Below are 19,953 nucleotides of genomic sequence, written 5' to 3'. Positions count from 1 at the left end.
AATGGAGCTGAGGTGCTTCCTGTTTCCATTGATCATCCTTGAGATGTTTCTACAACGTGATTGGAGTCCACCTCTGGGAAATTCAATTCATTGGACATGATTTGGAAAGGCACACACCTGTTTATATAAGTGCATGTCAGAGCAAAAACAAAGCCATGAGGTTGAAGGAATTGTCTATAGAACTCCGAGACAGGATTGTGTCGAGGCACAGATCTGGGGAAGGGTTCCAAAAAATACCTGCAGCATTGAAGGTCCCCAAGAACACAGTGGCCTCCTTCATTCTTAAATGGAAGAAGATTGGAACCACAAAGACTCTTCCTAGAGCTGGCCACCCAGCCAAACTGAGCAATCGGTGGAGAAGGGCCTTGGTCAGGGAGGTGACCAAGAACCCAGTGGTCACTCTGACATAGCTCCGGAGTTCCTCTGTGGAGATGGGAGGACAACAATTTCTGCAGCACTCCACCAATCAGGCCTTTATGGTAGAGTGGGCAGATGGAAACCACTCCTCAGCAAAAGGCACATTACATCCCACTTTGAGTTTGCCAAATGCCAAATGCAATCCACTCTGAACATGGGAAACAAGATTCCCTGGTCTGACATAAGCAAGATTGAATTCTTTGGCCAGAATGCCAAGAATCATGTCTGGAGCAAACCTGGCACCATTACTACGGTGAAGCATGGTGGTGGCAGCATCATGCTGTGGGGATGTTGTTCAGCGGCAGGTACTGGGAGACTTGTCAGGATTGAGGGAAAGATGAACGGAGCAAAGTACATAGAGTTCCTTGATGAAAGCCTGCTCCAGAGTGCTCAGGAACTCAGACTGGGGCGAAGATTCACCTTCAAACAGTACAACGACCCTATGCACACAGCCAAGACAACGCAGAAGTGGCTTCAGGACAAGTCTCTGAATGTCCTTGAGTGTCCCAGCCAGAGCCCGGACATGAACCCGATCTAGCATCTCTGGAGAGACCTGAAAATAACATTGCAGCGACACTCCCCAAATAACCTGACAGAGCTTGAGAGGATCTGCAAAGAAGAATGGGAGAAACTCCCCAAAAGCAGGTGTGTGAAGCTTGTAGCGTCATACCGAAGAAGACTCGAGGCTGTAATCGCTGCCAAAGGTGCTTCAACAAAGTACTGAGTAAAGGTTCTGAATACGTATGTATGTCCAAATGCACTGTACGTTACTTAAACTTTTGGCTTTTTTATACTAACTTTAGATTTAATCTGACATATTGTGTGAACTGTGTCATTTTAGTGTGTAAATGTGTGTAGTTAAATTATTGATTTGCTAAGATTTATTTGACAATTTAACAACACAATACAACCACACGTGGACACAATGCGTTTAAAATCATTGAGGATAACACAAAAAAGTTTTACATTTCTTTTATTATTGTTATTTTCATTGTGGTCCAAAAAGTATCAATTGTATTTCCATTTTGTCCCTCTTGGTTTTTAAATAATTATAATGTTTAAATTATATTCATTAAGAACATGTAATTACAAATTTTAAAAAATTGCTGGAATTGGTGTTGATCGTTGTAATTTTGAAGCAAATTCTAATAAAGTATGACTACTTCACTTGTGATTGTTTTTGTTTCTATATCAACACATACTTTAACGTTAACTCTCACCCAGAACAGTGACAACAAAGGTGGGTTGGGTTTAGAAGGTCACAGTTTTTAATTCTAATAAAGGATGACTATTTCAATTGTGATTGTTTTTTTTTGCTTCTATAGTACTATATACATTAAGGACAGCTCCTACCAGAGCAGTGAGGGTGTAGGTTTAGGTTTATTTGAACATCTTCGTACATATGCAGGAAACATACAAAACACAGTTAAAAAATGTGCAGATGTGGGTGGGGTTAAAGTGACCATCTATTCTCTGATTGGATAGGTGTGGTTGAATATCACCATGTCTCCACCTATAACAGGAAGAGCTCACCTGTATCTCAACACACCTGTGTTGAATAGGACCGGACTAAAAACTTTTTTTCTGCTTACCTGGTTCTGATTACTCACAGGTGAGTCACATCAATGAAGACTATTGCATAATATATAATATTATTATTCTATATATTATAGGATAATGACCATTATGTAAATAACTTTAATTATTTAGCCTACATTTTACCAAGTCTTGAAGCTTGAAACTGATAACTTTTAAGCAATTTTACTCAATGCACAATTGTATCACCTCCTTGAAAATGATACAATAAATCATATTCTTTGTGCAATCCAATCCTCTAAAACAGATGTGGTATAGAAATGTATATACGCATTCTGGAAAGAGATTGACTTGTTATGAAGCATGCTACACTAGCTGAAATTATACAAAACTCATACATTAGACTGTTTGTATTTCCTGCACTGTCATTCCTACACCTGCTCAGCAGCATTTCATTGTTGGTAACATGTAAATAAAATAAAAAAATAATTAAAGAACAAGAATAGAAGAACTGTTGAGCAATTTCACAGGGCGTGATCCAAACACTGAGTCACTGTAGGAGAAAACTAGGGAAAAGTACATTCCTGTCATGTGACAATGAGGAACTGGTTTGTTTTGTTTTTCTGAGGTTAGAGTTTGTGAGCTACAAAACCCGTTTATGGTTTGACACTAACCTTGTCGAGAACCAGGCCTCCCTAAACAGGCGTGACAACGACGTGATTTTGGAAGCAACATGAGACTATGATGACACAAATGTCAGCTCCAGTAAATGTTCCTGTCAGGTTCATTTGGTTGTTGTTTAGTAGTCCCAGAAGAACACATCTTATGCAAATAAAGAAACTGGTCCAGGTTCATTTAACATAATTGTACATATGCAAAAAGATACATAAAAGGTGATGTAAAAGAGAAAATTTTTGTTTATTTGGTTCCTGATTCTTGTAACTTCCTCCAAAGGCATGGCTTCCCTTTGTATAAAAGCATCTGCTTTGTTTCATATTACTCTCCCTTGACTTCTTTCTCTCCGTCCTTGGGGTAATCAAACACACTAAATTACATTCCAAGCCTTTAGGATTCCTGTACTTAAAGGGACACTGCACTACTTTAAACATTCACTCTCCAGCACCATACCAGTGTCTACCAGTGGCGGCACTTTAAATGGGGGAGGATAGGCTCATAGTAATGGCTGCAAAGGAATCAATGGAATGGTCTCAAACACATCACCTAGTTTCCATGTATTTGATACCCTTCCATTAACTCCCTTCCATTAATTATTATGAGCCCTCACCAGCCTCCTCTGGTGTCTACATTTGTGAAAATATGTATGATGAAAAGTGGTGAAATGCTCTGTTAAAAAGAGTCGATTCTGTCTTGTTGAAGGCATGGCTTCCCTCATGTCAGAGGAGCAGTTCCAGTGCTGTATCTGCCTGGACATCTTCACCAACCCCGTGTCCATCCCGTGTGGTCACAACTTCTGCCTGACCTGCATCAAAGGCTACTGGGATACCCGCAAGCGCTTCGAGTGCCCCCTCTGCAAGGAAAGCTTCCTCCGTCGGCCAGAGCTACGCATCAATCGCGCTTTTAAGGACATCACTGAGCACTTCCAGAGGTCCCTAAAGGTGATGTATGGCATATATTAGGTGTATATATTATACTATTATATTATTATTTATATGATATATATTTTAAAGGTCAAAGCCCAGCAGGCAGATGAAGGCGATTATCAAGATATAGGAGTATTAGCGTCACAGTGTTCACCAGGGCTCGGTCTTGAGCCCGAAGCAGTTTCCTGCGATGTCTGTACCGGGACGAAGCAGAGAGCTGTTAAGTCCTGTCTGGTATGTCAGGGGTCGTACTGCGAGAACCACCTGGGGCCTCACCAGAGAGAGCCGGCCCTCCAGAGGCACAGGCTGACGGACCCAGCAACCTTCGCCACGCGAGGCCTGTGCCGGAAGCATGAGAGGCCCCTGGAGCTGTACTGCAGGAACGACCAGACACCGGTGTGTGTGAGATGCAATGAGACTGACCACAAGGGCCACAACACTATCCCTATGGAGAGAGAGAACAAGAAGATGAGGGTAAGTTGAACATGTCCTACATAGGGAAGCATAACACAAAGTACCAGTCATAAGTTTGGACACCTACTCATTCAAAAGTTTTTCTTTATTTTTACTATTTTCTACATTGAAGAATAATAGTGAAGACATCAAAACTATGAAATAACACATGTGGAATCATGGTAACCAAAAAAGTGGCCACCCTTTACCTTGATGACAGCTTTGCACACTCTTGGCATTCTCTCAACCAGCTTCACCTGGACTGCTTTTCCAACAGTCTTGAAGGAGTTCCCACATATGCTGAGCACTTGTTGGCAGGTTTTCCTTCACTCTGCGGTCCAACTCATCCCAAACCATCTCAATTGGGTTGAGGTTGGGTGCTTGTGGAGGCCAGGTCATTTGATGCAGCTCCATCACTCTCCTTCTTGGTCAAATAGCCCTTACACAGCCTGGAGGTGTGTTGGTTCATTGTCCTGTTGAAAAACAAATGATAGTCCCACTAAATGCAAACCAGATGGGATGGCCTATCGCTGCAGAATGATGTGGTAGCCATACTGGTTAAGTGTGCCTTGAATTCTAAATAAATCACTGACAGTGTCACTGGCAAAGCACCCCCACTCCATCACACCTACTGCTCTGTGCTTCACAGTGGAAACCACACACACAGAGATCATCCATTCACCTACTCTGTGTCTCACGATCACACGGTGGTTCCAAAAATCTCAAATTTGGACTCATCAGACCAAAGGACAGATTTCCACCGGTCTAATGTCCATTGCTCGTGTTTCTTGGCCCAAGCAAGTCTATTCTTCTTATTGGTGCACTTTAGTACTGGTTTCTTTTGTTAGGTTCTAATTCTCAAAGTAAAACCTCAACAGACATTTATGAAAGCTTAACCAAGTTTATTCTGCCCAGAGGGTCAATACAGCTGCATTCAAACAACACGTTTCCACCACCACAAGTATATATACTCCAATTTAGGCACTCATCCTTCTCTCCAATCCTTACATCTGTTATGGTCCGACAGGAAGACAAAGTGATAGGGTAATAAACCATTGTTTCTCCCTTAAGGGAATCTGACCTGACCTCAACCCCCTTGAGGCCTAATCCAAAGATCTCCACCCGTATCACCTATAGCAATCCTGTGACTTCCTCCTGTCCACCCAACACATTCCAAAGCCATCTGGCTTCTACAGATAACCATTAACTTCTGATGTAAAAACCAGTCTCTTTCACTTCCTTAGATACTATACATTTGAGTATAACAATGTTCCAAGTTTAACCCAGAATCTTACACTTTGCAGCAATTCGACCATAAAGGCCTAATTCAGAGTGTCCTCTGAACAGTTGATGCTGAGATGTGTGAACTCTGTGAAGCATTTATTTAGGTTGCAATTTATGAGGCTGGTAACTCCACTGAACTTTTTGAATCAAATCAAATTGTATTAGTCACATGTGCCGAATACAACAAGTGAAATGCTTACTTACAAGCCCCTAACAAACAATGCAGTTTAAAAAACATGGTTAAGAATAAGAAATAAAAGGAAAAGTAATTAAAGAGCAGCAGTAAAATAACAATAGACTATATACAGGGGGTACCGGTACAGAGAAAATGTATGGAGGCACCGGTTAGTCGAGGTAATTGAGGTAATGTGTACATGTAGGTAGAGTTATTAAAGTGACTATGCATAGAAAATAACAGAGTAGCAGCGGCGTAAAAGAGGGGGGCAATGTAAATAGTCTTGGTAGCCATTTGATTAGATGTTCAGGAGTCTTGGACCTAGACTTGGCGCTCCAGTACCGCTTGCCGTGCAGTAGCAAAGAGAACAGTCTATGACTATTGTGGCTGGAGTCTTTGACAATTTTCAGGGCCTTCCTCCGACACCGCCTGGTATAGAGGTTCTGGATGGCAGGAATCTTTGCCCCAGTGATGTACTGGGCCATGCACACTCCCCTCTGTTGTGCCTTGCGGTCGGAGGCTGAGCAGTTGCCATACCAGGCAGTGATGCAACCTGTCAGGATGCTCGTGACGGTGCAGCTGTAGAACCTTTTGAGGATCTGAGCACCCATGCCAAATCTTTTCAGTCTCCTGAAGGGGAATATGTTTTGTCGTGCCCTCTTCACGACTGTCTTGGTGTGCTTGGACCATGTTAGTTTGTTGGTGATGTGGACATCAAGGAACTTGAAGTTCTCAACCTGCTTCACTACAGCCCCGTCGATGAGAATGGGGACGTGCTCGGTCCTCCTTTTCCTGTAGTCCACAATCATCTCCTTTGTCTTGATCACGTTGAGGGAGAGGTTGTTGTCCTGGCACCACACGGCCAGGTCTCTGACCTCCTCCCAGTAGGCTGTCTCATCATTGTCAGTGATCAGGCCTACCACTGTGTCATCTGCAAACTTAATGATGGTGTTGGAGTCATGCCTGGCCGTGCAGTCATGAGTGAACAGGGAGTACAAGAGGGGACTGAGCACGCACCCCTGAGGGGCCCCTGTGTTGAGGATCAGCGTGGCGGATGTGTTGTTACCTACCCTTACCACCTGGGAGCGGCCAGTCAGGAAGTCCACGATCCAGTTGCAGAGAGAGGTGTTTAGTCCCAGGGTCCTTAGCTTGTTGATTATCCTCTGCAGGAGAGGTAACTCTGGGTCTTCCATTCCTGTGGGGATCCTCATGAGAGCCAGTTTCATCATAGCACTTGATGGTTTTTGCAACTGTACTTGAAGAAACTTTCAAAGTTCTTGAAATGTTCCAGATTGCCTGACCTTCATGTCTTAAAGTCATGATGGACTGTCATTTCTATTTTGCTTGTTTGAGCTTTTCTTGCCATAATATGAACTTGGTCTTTTACCAAATAGGGCTATGTTCTGTATACCACCCCTACCTTGTCACGACACAAATGATTGGCTCAAACTCATTAAGAAGGAAAGAAATTCCACAAATGTACTTTTAATAAGGCACACATGTTAATTGAAATTCATTCGAGGTGACTACCTCATGATGCTGGTTGAGAGAATGCCAAGAGTGTGCATAGTTGTCATCAAGGCAAAGGGTGGCTACTTTGAAGAATCTCAAATATAAAATTGATTTTGATTTGTTTAACACTTTTTTGGTTACTACATAGTTCCATATATGTTATTTCATAGTTCTGATGTCTTCGCTATTATTCTACAATGTAGGACATAGTATAAATAAAGAAAAACCCTTGAATGAGTGGGTGTGTCCAAACTTATGACTGGTACTGTATAATAAGCCTTACATATTATTTAATCAAAAACGCCCGAGGGGGTATGATATATGGCCAATATACCATGACTAAGGCCTGTTCTTTGGCACGACGCAACTCGGAGTGCCTGGATACAGCCCTTAGCCTTCCCTGTGGCTCAGTTGGTAGAGCATGGTGTTTGCAACGCCTGCATGGTGTGAGCAATGCCAGGGTTGTAGGTTCGATTCCCACGGGGGGCCAGTACAAAAAAAAAACTACATGAAATGAAATGTATGCATTCACTACTGTAAGTCGCTCTGGATAAGAGCATCTGCTAAATGACTAAAATGTAAAAATGTAAAAAAATACCACAACCCCCTGAGGTGCCTTATTGCTATTATAAATTGCTTAACGATGTAATTAGAGCAGGAAAAATAAATATTTTGTCATACCCTTGGTCAGCCAATCAGCATTCAGGGTTTGAACCACCTAGTTCATAATAAAATATAATGCCCGCAGTCTTTAAATATAGTGTTATCAAATTGTATCTTGTATCAAAGTTTAGCAGACCAGTCCTTCAGTTTTGTCTTTACAGACTCAGATGAAGAAGACTGAAGGAGATCTGTTGAAGATGGTTCAGGACAGACTGAGGAAGATGGATGAGATCAAACACTCAGTGGAGCTCAGCAGAGTGAGTTCTTAGGATAAGCATCCTGACTGTTGTGGGGTACCCCAAGGCTCAACTCTGGATCTTCTGAATTTGTAATATTTCAAACTGTTTTTTAAAGGAGCTACATGTAGAATATTTGCATTGTAATTTAAGAAAATGTCAATAAAACATCTGCAGTAATAGTTGAATGATAGTGTTTCACAATATATTTTCAACCAAAAATGATTTTGGGCCAACAAAAAATTCTAAAATATACACTCTCTATTTGACAACAAAAGTCAGACTGGCTTCTGTTCTCAAGATGGGAAAACTTCACCCTCCCTCTCTTACATCGGCGTCACTAAAAAGCATAGTCATCTCCGCCACAAGTACAATGAACAATGGAAGACTGGGGCAAGTGGCCAATGTAGAAATCACTCTGTCATTTCCTGGTTGCTAGAATTTGGCACTCTTCACTCAATTTCAGTTTAGGTGAGAACACAAGGACTGAATAGTGTAGGCAATCATTATACTATCTAAATCACTGTGAAATATATTTTCAATAACCAAAAATATTGTTTTTATGCTTGTTTGAAATTAAAGTAGTCTTCACCATGCTATCCGGGATCCTTGGGACGTCGGATAGCACTAACCTCTCCACTTTGTTGCGTGGGAAATGGAATGCAGGGGAGGGGGAAGATTTATTTATATCCAGCTGAAGAGCTCTTGCAATTCACCTAGCTTCCACATGGGTGAAATATTCTACATGTAGCACCTTTAATAACCTCGTAAGGATCGGACACTTTTTCAGTAGAGTGAGTTCTTATGATAAGCATCCTGACTGTTATTGTTTTCATCTATGTGGGGTACTCCAGGGGTCAACTCTGGGTCCTCTGCAGTTTTATTTAATCAATATGTTAGTTTTTTTATGAATATACAGTGCATTAGCAAGACAATTAATTCACAAGCATTGCCTTTAATTTTCAATTATTCTTTCCTTTGTTTGGTCTTGTAGATAAGTGCTGAAAAAGACATTGAGGGCAGTGTACTAGTCTTTAGCGAACTGGTGTGCTCCATCGAGAGAAGCCAGGCTGAGCTCATCGAGGTGATTGAGGAGAAGCAGAAAGCAGCAGAGAGGCGCGCTGAAGGGCTCATCAATGAGCTGGAGCGGGAAATCATTGAACTACAGAGAAGAAGCACTGAGCTGGAGCAGCTCTCACACACAGAGGACCATCTCCACTTCCTACAGGTCAGTGTAATTTATCTTAATACTGACACATTGATATACCATGTGATGTTTTACAATGACCCTGCCTTTCTTAATTTCCACTCTGAGGGGATAAATACATTGAATCTAATTTAATTCATTTAAATGTAATGTTATACTCTTTTGTAGAGTTTTCCATCTCTCTCCACTCCTCCACCCACCAAGGACTGGTCTGAGATCAGTGTATACTCCGATCTATGTGTGGACACTGTGAGGGCTGCTATGTCTCAGCTTGTGGACACCTGCAGAGACTTCGAAAAGAGATTATGTGAAGCGGGTTAGTATTTTTACTGCTGTCCTTATGTGCTATATCTTCTCTAGGAAAGGGGGGCAGTATTGAGTAGCTTGGATGAAAAACATGCCCAAAGTAAAATGCCTGCTACTCAGGCACAAAAACTAGAATATGCATATAATTAGTAGATATGGATAGAAAAAACTCTGAAGTTTCTAAAACTGTTTGAATGATGTCTGTGAGTATAACAGAACTCATATGGCAGGCAAAAACCTGAGAAAAACCCAACCAGGAAGTGGGAAATCTGAGGTTTGTAGTTTTTCAAGTGATTGCCTCTCCAGTATACAGTGTCTGTGGGGTCATATTGCACTTTCTACGGCTTCCACTAGATGTCAACAGTCTTTAGAACCTTGTTTCAGGCTTCTACTGGGAATGGGAAGAGAATAAGAGCTGATTCAGTCTTGTGTCTGGAAAATTGGCATGAGCTCAAATATGCGCGCGGCTGTGAGAGCGAGCTGCCTTTCCTTTCAATTCTAAAGACAATGGAATTGTCCGGTTGGAATATTACTGCAGATTTATGATAAAAACATCCTAAAGATTGATTCTATACATCGTCTGACATGTTTCTACAAACTGTAATGGAACTATTTTGACTTTTCGTCTGGACTAAACACACGCGCTTAGTGAATTTGGAGTGCTGGACTAAACGTGCAAACAAAATGGAGGTATTTGGACATAAAGATGAACTTTATCGAACAAAACAAACATTTATTGTGGAACTAGGATTCCTAGGAGTGCATTCTGATGAAGATCATCAAAGGTAAGTGAATATTTATAATGTTATTTCTGACTTCTGTTGACTCCAAAATGGCAGGTATCTGTGTGGCTTGTTTTGATGTCTGAGCGCTGTACTCAGATTATTGCAAAGTTTGCTTTCGCCGTAAAGCTTTTTTGAAATCTGACACAGTGGTTGCATTAAGGAGAAGTTTATCTATAATTCTGTGCATAACACTTGTATCTTTTATCAAAGATTATGATAAGTATTTCTGTAAATTGATGTGCTCATTCACAGGAAGTTTGAGGCAAAACATTTCTGAACATTACACGCCAATATAAAATGTTTTTTTTTTATATAAATATGAACTTTATCGAGCAAAACATACATGTATTATGTAACATGAAGTCCTATGAGCACCATCTGATGAAGATCATCAAAGGTTAGTGATTAATTCTAGCTGTATTTCTAGTTTTTGTGACGCCTCTCCTTGCTTGGAAAATGTCTGTGTGGTTTTTCTTGTCTAGGTGCTGTCCTAACATAATCTAATGCTATGCTTTCGGCGTAAAGCCTTTTTGAAATCGGACAATGTGGTTGGATTAATGAGAAGGTTATCTTTAAAATGGTGTATAATACTTGTATGTGTGAGAAATTTGAATTTTGAGATTTTTGTTGTTTTGAATTTGGCTCTCTGCTATTTCACTGGCTGTTGGCGAGGTGGGACGTTACCGTCCCATATGTCCTAGAGAGGATATTCACTCGTGTTGTAACTAGGGCAACAAGGTTTTTATTGTATTTTTATTGTTAACACTTATTCATTCTTATTCCAGAGCTGAGGAGAACCCAGAAATATGCAGGTGAGTCTATGCTTGTGTGTGTGAATGAATGAATGAATGAATGAATAATTTAATCAGTCAATAAATTAACCAATCAATTAATCAATTGATACATTATTGTGTAAATGAGATTATGACTCAAGTACATACCTTGAGTCATAATCTTACATATAACTCACATAACTTACGTACAATAACTTTGACCTTCCACAGTGGACGTCACTCTGGATCCAGTCACAGCCGCCTCATGGCTCGTCCTGTCCTCCGATGGGAAGCAGGTGAGTCTGGGATACCAGCAGAACCACTCCCTTCCTGCTGACCCTCGGAGGTTTGACTCCTGCGTCTGTGTGCTGGGAAAGCAAGGCTTTGCCACCGGGAGGCGCTACTGGGTAGTCCAGGTAGGTGATGATTTAAAAAGCAAACTAATCTAAACTAACCAACGTGAGCTTTGGCGCAACCAAAAATCCTATGAACGTTATATGAGAATAGGCATGACTCTCCCTCTCAACATTACAGTGCAGGGAGAGGAAACATTTCAAATTGAACTGCTGTCTGCCCTTCAGGTGGGTGACAAGACAGACTGGGATGTGGGCGTGGCTAAAGAGTCTGTCAACAGGAAGGGGAGTGTCACGGTGAGGCCGGACCAAGGCTACTGGGCTGTGTGCCGGAGGAAAGGCAGCCATCTTAGTGCGTGCGCCGGGCCATCTGTACCACTTCACCTGAGAAAGAAGCCGCGGAAGGTTGGGGTGTTTGTGGATTTCGAGGAGGGATTGGTCTCCTTTTACAACATGGAGGCGAAGGCTCATATTTATAGTTACAGGGGATGCGGCTTCACTGAGACACTGTATCCGTATTTTAACCCCTGTCTCCATGACGATGGGAAGAACACCGCCCCATTGGTTATCTGTTCTGTGGAAGGGGAGGCGGGGCCTATACAGGAAGTTGTGAGGTCTAAGGTACCGCCCGCGGCCCTGGCGTTGGCTGGGAGGAGCCGTCAATCATCTGTTGGCTCTGTTTCGCAACACTTCTGAGACTGTTATCTGACGGTTGACTTTGAGAGATACTTCTGAAAAATACTACCTGCGTTGATGGACAGAACCAATCATGCATATCTAAGATCAATCAGAACTTGGAAATGACATAAGCATAAAAGTTAAATGATGATTTTGTATCCAGATTTGGTAGAATTGATTCTTATATTTCATAGCTTAATGTGCAACAGGTGTAACTAAAAATCCCCTTGAGATTGTTTTCTTACTAGCTTTCTATATTTTGAGGAGAAAGAAAGAAAGGATAGAGAGAAAAGGGAAGAGAGGGAGGAGTTTGGAACAGGTAGGAAAAAAAAGCAAACAGACATTGTATGTGATGCTCGTGATACGATTACACGTCGGTTTGAACACCGGGGTTCCCTGAGAGAGAAAGAGGGCAGGGTTAGAAAGAGGGAAAGGAGGGAGAGAGATATGAAAGAGGGCAGGGTTAGAGAGAGGGAAACGAGAGTGAGGAAAGGAGGGAGAGAGGTGTGAGAGAGCGAGAGTTTGGGGGGTAGAGAGCATGTGAGAGTGAGAAAAGGAACAGAAAAAGGAGTAACTTCCTCATTGCTACATGAAAACATAGAAATACAGTTATTGCAAAGGTAAGATTTAAGATTTAGATTTCAACTGTTGTAAAGTTTTAATTCCCAATGTTTTATCCTTAATTTGATCAAAATTGATAATGTGGGGGAAATGTTTTTGAAGACATTATTGTTATTATCATAATAGCATATTTCTGTCACTTTACTGCTCTGTTTGATTAACATCTTTCTGTAATAATCTCACTTTGTGAATAAAGAGACTTTTCCCCAAGGTGCAAGTAGCCTTCTCTAAGAATGAACATTTGTACCTTTTTAAACATATGCTTTTTGACAATGTACTTCTATGGTGGAGTCAGATAAAGTCACCCAAATATTAACTTTACAATCCATTAAGTTCCAAGGACATTACTAATATAGACCATTGGATGCAGTTTGGTGCAATTTCATATATACATGAATATATGGAATTGCCTACATGCTTGAATACACGCACAATTGTGTGTGCGGCACTATACTGTGTGTGTGTGTGCGCATGTGTGTCTGTGACGGGAGCGTGTATCCCACAGATGGTTGCTCAGTAGTGATGATGCATTCCTCTCCTCCCCCCTCCTCTCCTCTTCTTCCCTCTCCTCCTCAATGCCTCCCCTCTTCCTGTGTCCAGATGGCTTCGATAGCCTCAGCCACCTCGCTCCCTCCCCCTCTCTCTCTTCAAGCCAATCCATTAGCTCATTTCTTCTTCAACCTCCTCCTTCTCTCCTCCGCATCTCTCACTTCTATCTCCATCTATACAACTTGTACAGTAGACGCTACTCCTTAGAAGCTGCTTTAATATCATTACTTAACCCTGACATCAAACTATAAATTACATCAATGCATTTCATTTTGGCCTGCTTCCAGGGTTAGTTTAGAATACTATGATTTTAAGAATATAGACTACCTTCCTCTGTAAATCAGTGTTCATTGTCAATCTCTCTTCTGAACGGTTATTTAAGTGATAATGCCAGAGAAGCCGGTGTTTGGAGGATATGTTGGCACAGGTGTTGTTAGGCCCGAGACGAATTCGAGGGTCGGCAAACTGTGCCAATATACTGTATCCTCCAAACACCGGCTTCACTTTTTCCACATTTTGTTATGTTACAGCCTTATTCTAAAATGGATTCAATACATTTTTTCCCTCATCAATCTACACACAATACCCCATAATGACGAAGCAAAAACAGTTTTTTTGTAATTTTTGGAAATGTATAATAAAAAAAAAACATACCTTATTTACAAAAGTATTCAGACCCTTTGCTATAAGACTCAAAATTGAGCTCAGGTGCATCCTGTTTCCAAAGATCATCCTTGAGATGATTGGAGTCCACCTGTGGGAAGTTCAATTCATTGGACATGATTTGGAAAGGCACAAACCTGTCTATATAAGGTCCCACAGTTGACAGTGCATGTCAGAGCAAAAACCAAGCCATGAGGTCGAAGGAATTGATCTGTAGAGCTCCCGAGACAGGATTGTGTTCTGGCACAGATCTGGGTACAAAGACCTGTCTGTAGCATTGAAAGTCCCCAAGAACACAGTTGCCTCTATCATTCTTAAATGGAAGAAGATTGGAACCACCAAGACTCTTCCTAGAGCTGGCAACCGAGTCAAACTGAGCAATCGGGGGAGAAGGGCCTTGGTCAGGGAGGTGACCAAGAACCCAATGGTCACTCTGACATAGCTCCAGAGTTCCTCTGTGGAAATGGGAGAACCTTCCAGAAGGACAGCCATCTCTGCAGCACTCTACCAATCAGGCCTTTATGGTAGAGTGGCCAGACGGAAGCCACTCCTCAGTAAAAGTTTGCCCCATGGCAGCTAAAGGATGCTTAGACCATGAGAAACAAGATTCTCTGGTCTGATGAAACCAAGATTGAACTCTTTGCCCTGAATGCCAAGCGTCTCGTATTGAAGAAACCAGGCACCGCTCATCACCTGGCCAATATCATCTCGATGGTGAAGCATGGTGGTGGTAGCATCATGCTTTGGGGATGTTTTTCAGCAGCAGGAACTGGGAGACTAGTCAGGATCGAGGGAAAGACGAATGGAGCAAAGTACAGAGAGATCCTTGATGAATCCCTGCTCTAGAGTTCTCAGGACCTCAGACTGGGGCGAAGATTCACCTTCCACAGCCAAGACAACGCAGGAGTGGCTTCGGGACAAGTCTCTGAATGTCTTTGAGTTGCCCAGCCAGAGCCCGGATTTGAACCCGATCTAACATCTCTGGAGAGACCTGAAAATAGCTATGCAGAGGATCTGCAGAGTTTGAGAGGATCTGCAGAGAAGAATGGAAGAAACTCCACAAATACAGGTGTGCCAAGCTTGTGAGGCTGTAATCGCTGCCAAAGTTGTTTCAACAAAGTACTGAGTAAAGGGTCTGAATACTTATGTAAATGTGATATTTCCGTTTATTCTTTTTTTTGCAAAAAAAACTAAACTTTTTTGCTTTGTCATTACTGGGTATTGTGTGTAGGTTGATGAAGGGAAAAAATTATTAAATCCATTTTAGAATAAGGCTGTAACGTAACAAAATGTGGTCTAGGGGTCTGAATACTTTCCAAATGCACTGTATCCATAAAAATGATGCCAGCTTATTCATGACTTCAACTGGCTGAGAAAAGCTGCCTGCCTGTCTGTCTCGTCCCAACTCCCGACACGTTCATTACTATGGGACAGCTGGAGATTGAAGTTTGATATTGAAACAATTTTACATATGTCGGAGAGACAGAAAGCAAGGTTAATACAAATCTGCACTGTTGAAAACTAAATGTTAGTCTAACAGAAATGGGAGATAATGTCTAGATGCTTTTCATAGTGGAGATCAAGTTTATAACTTCTCTGACTGGGCTGATGGATTGTGCAGTGAGATGGAACAGAGCAAATAGGCATTTTAACATTATAGATTTAGCCGGTGGTAGTTTGTGGAATAGACACCGGCTGGAATGTGGTTTTACCAATCAGCATCCAGGATTAAACCCAGCTGTTGTATAATCTAGGATACTGTTGTTCATAATGTATTAGATGACCACAGCAAGTGCATATATTTATCTACTACAGGGTCAAGGTTGGGGAGGACCACCTGACCACACGACTCCACAGCTCCCAACTGACAGAGAGACAGAGAGAGATGCATACCTGTTCATTTGGACAACTCAGACATGTGTTACTAATCTGGTAACACAGGTTGGGGACCTGGACAAACTTGGCTGCAAGAGGGGTTGGATCAAAGCCACAGCCCAAAGGTGGGTTCCAAGGGATCGGGCATCTACCATCCACTATTCAGATTCAGTGGGTTTGGATCAATTGACCCTGGAAGGATTTAAACTGTGATTTAGCGGATTACTGTGTGGTTGAGACAAGAACACTGCAAAGACGGACATTGGTTCACTGGAATTTGTCATATCTTCACAAAGGATAGTTTTTTTACTGAAACTGTGTGTGGAAACTGACATTTTCAATTGTGAAAACAGATAAACTAACATCCCCAGAACACCCAAGAGTTCAAAACCATTTCAGACAATATGCCCTGCCTTCCGCTTCCTTGTTCATCTTTGCCCCGTCCCATAATGTCCGTAAGCCCCACCTTGTTCCTTGGACTAATTCTGTTCCTCCAATTTGGTCCCCCGGGGGCCAGGGCTCAGAATGACACTGAGCCAATCGTGTTGGAGGGGAAGTGCCTGGTGGTTTGTGACTCCACCCCCTCATCGGAACCGTCGGGTAACGCTCTGGGGATGTCGGTGCGATCGGGGACTGGTCGAGTGGCGTTCTCCGCTGTCAGGAACACCAACCACGAACCCTCGGAGATGAGCAACCGTACTATGACCATATATTTTGACCAGGTTAGTGAGTGTGACAATAAAATATTAACATCCAGGATACTGAATACCTATATTAGCCAAAAGTGAGTGACAAATTTCACCACCAACTGTACATCAATGAGAGCTTAAGGTAAACTGCTACACCAACTGATTCACCACCCCTCTCCGTCTCTCTCTGTCTCTCTTTCTCTCTTTTACTTTTACTTCTTCTCCCCCACCCCTCTCCGTCTCTCTCTCACTCTTTCTCTCTTTTACTTCTTCTCCCCCCACCCCTCTCCGTCTCTCTCTTTCCCTCTCTCTCTCTCTCTCTCTCTCTCTCTCTCTCTCTCTCTCAGATCCTTGTGAATGTGGGCAGCCATTTTGATCCAGCACGGAGCATCTTCCTGGCGCCTAGAACAGGAGTCTATAGTTTCTGTTTCAACGTGGTCAAGGTCTATAACCGACAGACCATTCAGGTGAGACAAACACGAGGACACAAATACAAAGTTGATGCCCTATACAAAACAATGTCAGGGTGTGCATAGGAAGGTAAGGTAATTCAAAAGACCATGATTAATCTTGTTCCTTGTCTCCTGCCCCCTCTATCTCTCTCTCTATTCTATATCGCTCTCTCTCCCTCTACCCCTCCATCTCCCTTTCCCCTCCCCCTCCCTCTATCCCTTTCTTTCAGGTGAGTCTGGTTTTAAATGGACATCCGATCATCTCAGCCTTTGCCGGGGACCAAGACGTGACCAGGGAAGCAGCCACCAACGCTGGCCTGGTCACCATGGAGAGAGGAGACAAGGCTTATCTCAAACTGGAGAGAGGGAACCTGATGGGGGGGTGGAAATACTCCACCTTCTCTGGGTTTCTGGTGTTTCCTTTGTAAGGAGGGAGGCAGAGAGGGAGGGAGGGTTAAAGGGGGGGGGGGGAGAAGAGGGGGAGGAATGTGGGGAGATAGGAGTGAGAGAATAAGAGATGGGTAAGCAAGTGAGTGATGGGATTGACAGAGAGGACGTGAGCGAGAGAGAGAGAGAGAAAGGATAGGACGTGAAAGAGAGAGGACAAGACAGACTGAGGAGGAGTTTGTATAACAAAGAAGGAGGAGTTTGTATAACAAAGAAGGAGGAGTTTGTATTACAAAGGAGGAGGAGTTTGTATTACAAAGGAGGAGGAGTTTGTATTACAAAGGAGGAGTTTGTATTACAAAGGAGAAGGAGTTTGTATTACAAAGGGGGAGGAGTTTGTTTTACAAAGGAGGAGTTTGTATGACAAAGGAGGAGGAGTTTGTATTACAAAATCCTGAATGGTACCATTTTGCATTACACTTTTTTCTATACACTGCTCCAGCATATGAATGATACTGTAGATTGTACAGTAGGTGTCATGCTTGTGTAGTTATGTATTGTATTCAACTTCCTTTGATGCATGAAATGCTAATAATGACATAATAATAATAATTACATATAAATAATAATTGATCTAAAGGTAATAAAAGACAGTGGAATCTTTGTAGGAAAAGTTCAATCGAGTACAGGCTTAACTGAATGAACAACAGGGATAGAATGTAATCTGGCATTTTATTGTACAGTTTTGGGGTATGGCCTCGTCGCCGAGGAATGCTACTTGGAGCCAGATGATGACGACAGGTGGGCAGCTAGCATCGAACCACCCCACCCCCCTACTCTGATATACTTTATGAATGCAGGCCCAGATCACAAATGTAATCATAAGGGTGACCCTATAACTGTATAATAGAAGTTGACCTTACCACAGATCTAGGATCAGATTCTATGATTCTATGCTCCCTATGCTAACCTCAACCGTTAGGGAGATTACATAAAATCTAACCCTGAATCAGTAATTAAGGGATACTTCCACCTTCTCCAAAGCTGTGCATCTGCTAGTGCTGTAAATAGTGCGGACACCTTCAACGCTTCGAGTGGAGGAGTCTGGGTAAGGACTCCTGCAGTTCGCCCTGGTGGATCCGGCGGCAGATGGTATTTTTGGCAAGGTGTGTGTGTGTGTTGCCAGGAACCTATGAGTTTCATACCGTACACTGTCACAACCAATTTCTCTCGCTGCTTGAATACCGAGTGGAGGCATGTAAGAATATATAGGACGGGGTGTTGGTTCATTCTTTAAAGATGTGTGTGTTTATTGAAGTGTTAATATAAGATTATAAGGTTAATATGTACTGATATACAGTTGAAGTCGGAAGTTTACATAGCCAAATACATTTAAACTCAGTTTTTCACAATTCCTAACATTTAATCCTAGTAAAAATGCCCTGTCTTAGGTCAGTTAGGATCACCATTTTATTTTAAGAATGTGAAATGTCAGAATAATAGTAGAGAGAATTATTTATTTCAGCTTTTATTTCTTTCATCACATTCCCAGGGGGTCAGCAGTTTACATACACTCAATTAGTATTTGGTTCCCACAATAAGTTGCGTGAATTTTGGCCCATTCCTCCTGACAGAGCTGCTGTAACTGAGTCAGGTTTGTAGACCTTGCTCGCACACGCTTTTCAGTTCTGCCCACAAATGTTCTATAGCATAGAGGTCAGGGCTTTGTGATGGCCACTCCAATACCTTGACTTTGTTGTCCTTAAGCCATTTTGCTACAACTTTGGAAGTATTCTTGGAGTCATTGTCCATTTGGAAAACCCATTTGCGACCAAGCTTTAACTTCCTGACTGATGTCTTGAGATGTTGCTTCAATATATCACCATAATTTTCCTTCCTCATGACACCATCCATTTTGTGAAGTGCACCAGTCCCTCCTGCAGCAAAGCACCCCCACAACATGATGCTCCCACCCCTGTGCTTCACAGTTGGGATGGTGTTCTTTGGCTTGCAAGCCTCCCCCTTTTTCCTCCAGATATAACAATGGTCATTATGGCCAAACAGTTCTATTTTTGTTTCATCAGACCAGAGGATATTTCTCCAAAAAGTATGATCTTTGTCCCCATGTGCAGTTGCAAACCGTAGTCTGGCTTTTTATGGCGGTTTTGGAGCAGTGGCTTCTTCCTTGCTGAGCGGCCTTTCAGGTTATGTCGATATAGGACTCGTTTTACTGTGGATATAGATACTTTTTTTAGGCCTAGAAATACATCCACAGGTACACCTCCAATTCACTCAAATGATGTCAATTAGCCTATCAGAAGCGTCTAAAGCCATGACATCATTTTGGGGATTTTCCAAGCTGTTTAAAGGCACAGTCAACTTAGTGTATGTAAACTTCTGACACACTGGAATTGTGATATAGTAAATTATAAGTGAAATAATCTGTCTGTAAACAATTGTTGGAAAAATTACTTGTGTCGTGCACAAAGTAGATGTCTTAACCAATGTGCCAAAACTATAGTTTGTTAACAAGAAATTTGTGGAGTGGTTGAAAAACAAGTTTTAATGACTACAACCGAAGTGTATGTAAACTTCTGACTTCAACTGTATGAACCATACATACGTCATATCAATGTCATTGGAACGCCAATCTATTAATAAATTCTATTGTCTCTTTGGATAAGGGTTACAAAAACACAATAAACATTATAAAAGGGAAAAATAGACTTGTTCTAGTG

The 19,953-nt window shown here is 42.1% G+C and overlaps 2 protein-coding genes across 3 annotated transcripts; both read left to right on the top strand.

The window, feature by feature from the left end:
* The first annotated feature begins 1,937 nt into the window (after positions 1–1,937).
* LOC115194584 (zinc-binding protein A33-like) lies at positions 1,938–12,820 on the top strand. Of its 2 annotated transcripts, none has more exons than XM_029754405.1 (9): positions 1,938–2,029; positions 3,331–3,569; positions 3,657–4,028; positions 7,803–7,898; positions 8,872–9,105; positions 9,253–9,400; positions 10,961–10,987; positions 11,180–11,364; positions 11,530–12,820. In XM_029754405.1, exons 2-9 carry the CDS (start codon positions 3,333–3,335, stop codon positions 11,995–11,997), a joined length of 1,767 nt encoding a protein of 588 aa, XP_029610265.1. In that variant the 5' UTR covers positions 1,938–2,029; positions 3,331–3,332; the 3' UTR covers positions 11,998–12,820. The 2 variants fall into 2 exon arrangements, with proteins under 2 accessions (XP_029610265.1, XP_029610264.1); XM_029754404.1 differs by having other exon boundaries at positions 3,642–4,028.
* Positions 12,465–17,859, top strand: LOC115194585 (cerebellin-1-like). The gene is made up of 4 exons (XM_029754406.1): positions 12,465–12,599; positions 15,628–16,409; positions 16,724–16,843; positions 17,059–17,859. The coding sequence occupies exons 2-4, from the start codon at positions 16,092–16,094 to the stop codon at positions 17,254–17,256; spliced, it is 636 nt and encodes a 211-aa protein (XP_029610266.1). The 5' UTR covers positions 12,465–12,599; positions 15,628–16,091; the 3' UTR covers positions 17,257–17,859.
* Positions 17,860–19,953: the final 2,094 nt, after the last annotated feature.

This window comes from Salmo trutta, chromosome 5 (assembly GCF_901001165.1).
Source record: "Salmo trutta chromosome 5, fSalTru1.1, whole genome shotgun sequence".
In the NCBI taxonomy this organism is placed as follows: domain Eukaryota; kingdom Metazoa; phylum Chordata; class Actinopteri; order Salmoniformes; family Salmonidae; genus Salmo; species Salmo trutta.
The sequence above is the reverse complement of the archived record's forward strand: the minus strand, read 5'-3'. Positions and strand labels throughout refer to the sequence as shown.

Coding starts and splice junctions, on each gene's coding strand:
- LOC115194585 (XM_029754406.1), top strand. CDS start 16,092: ATGCCCTGCCTTCCGCTTCCTTGTTCATCTTTGCCCCGTCCCATAATG. Junction 16,410..16,723: donor TGACCATATATTTTGACCAG/GTTAGTGAGTGT, acceptor TCTCTCTCTCAG/ATCCTTGTGAATGTGGGCAG. Junction 16,844..17,058: donor ATAACCGACAGACCATTCAG/GTGAGACAAACA, acceptor CCTTTCTTTCAG/GTGAGTCTGGTTTTAAATGG.
- LOC115194584 (XM_029754404.1), top strand. CDS start 3,333: ATGGCTTCCCTCATGTCAGAGGAGCAGTTCCAGTGCTGTATCTGCCTG. Junction 7,899..8,871: donor ACTCAGTGGAGCTCAGCAGA/GTGAGTTCTTAG, acceptor TTGGTCTTGTAG/ATAAGTGCTGAAAAAGACAT. Junction 9,106..9,252: donor ACCATCTCCACTTCCTACAG/GTCAGTGTAATT, acceptor ACTCTTTTGTAG/AGTTTTCCATCTCTCTCCAC.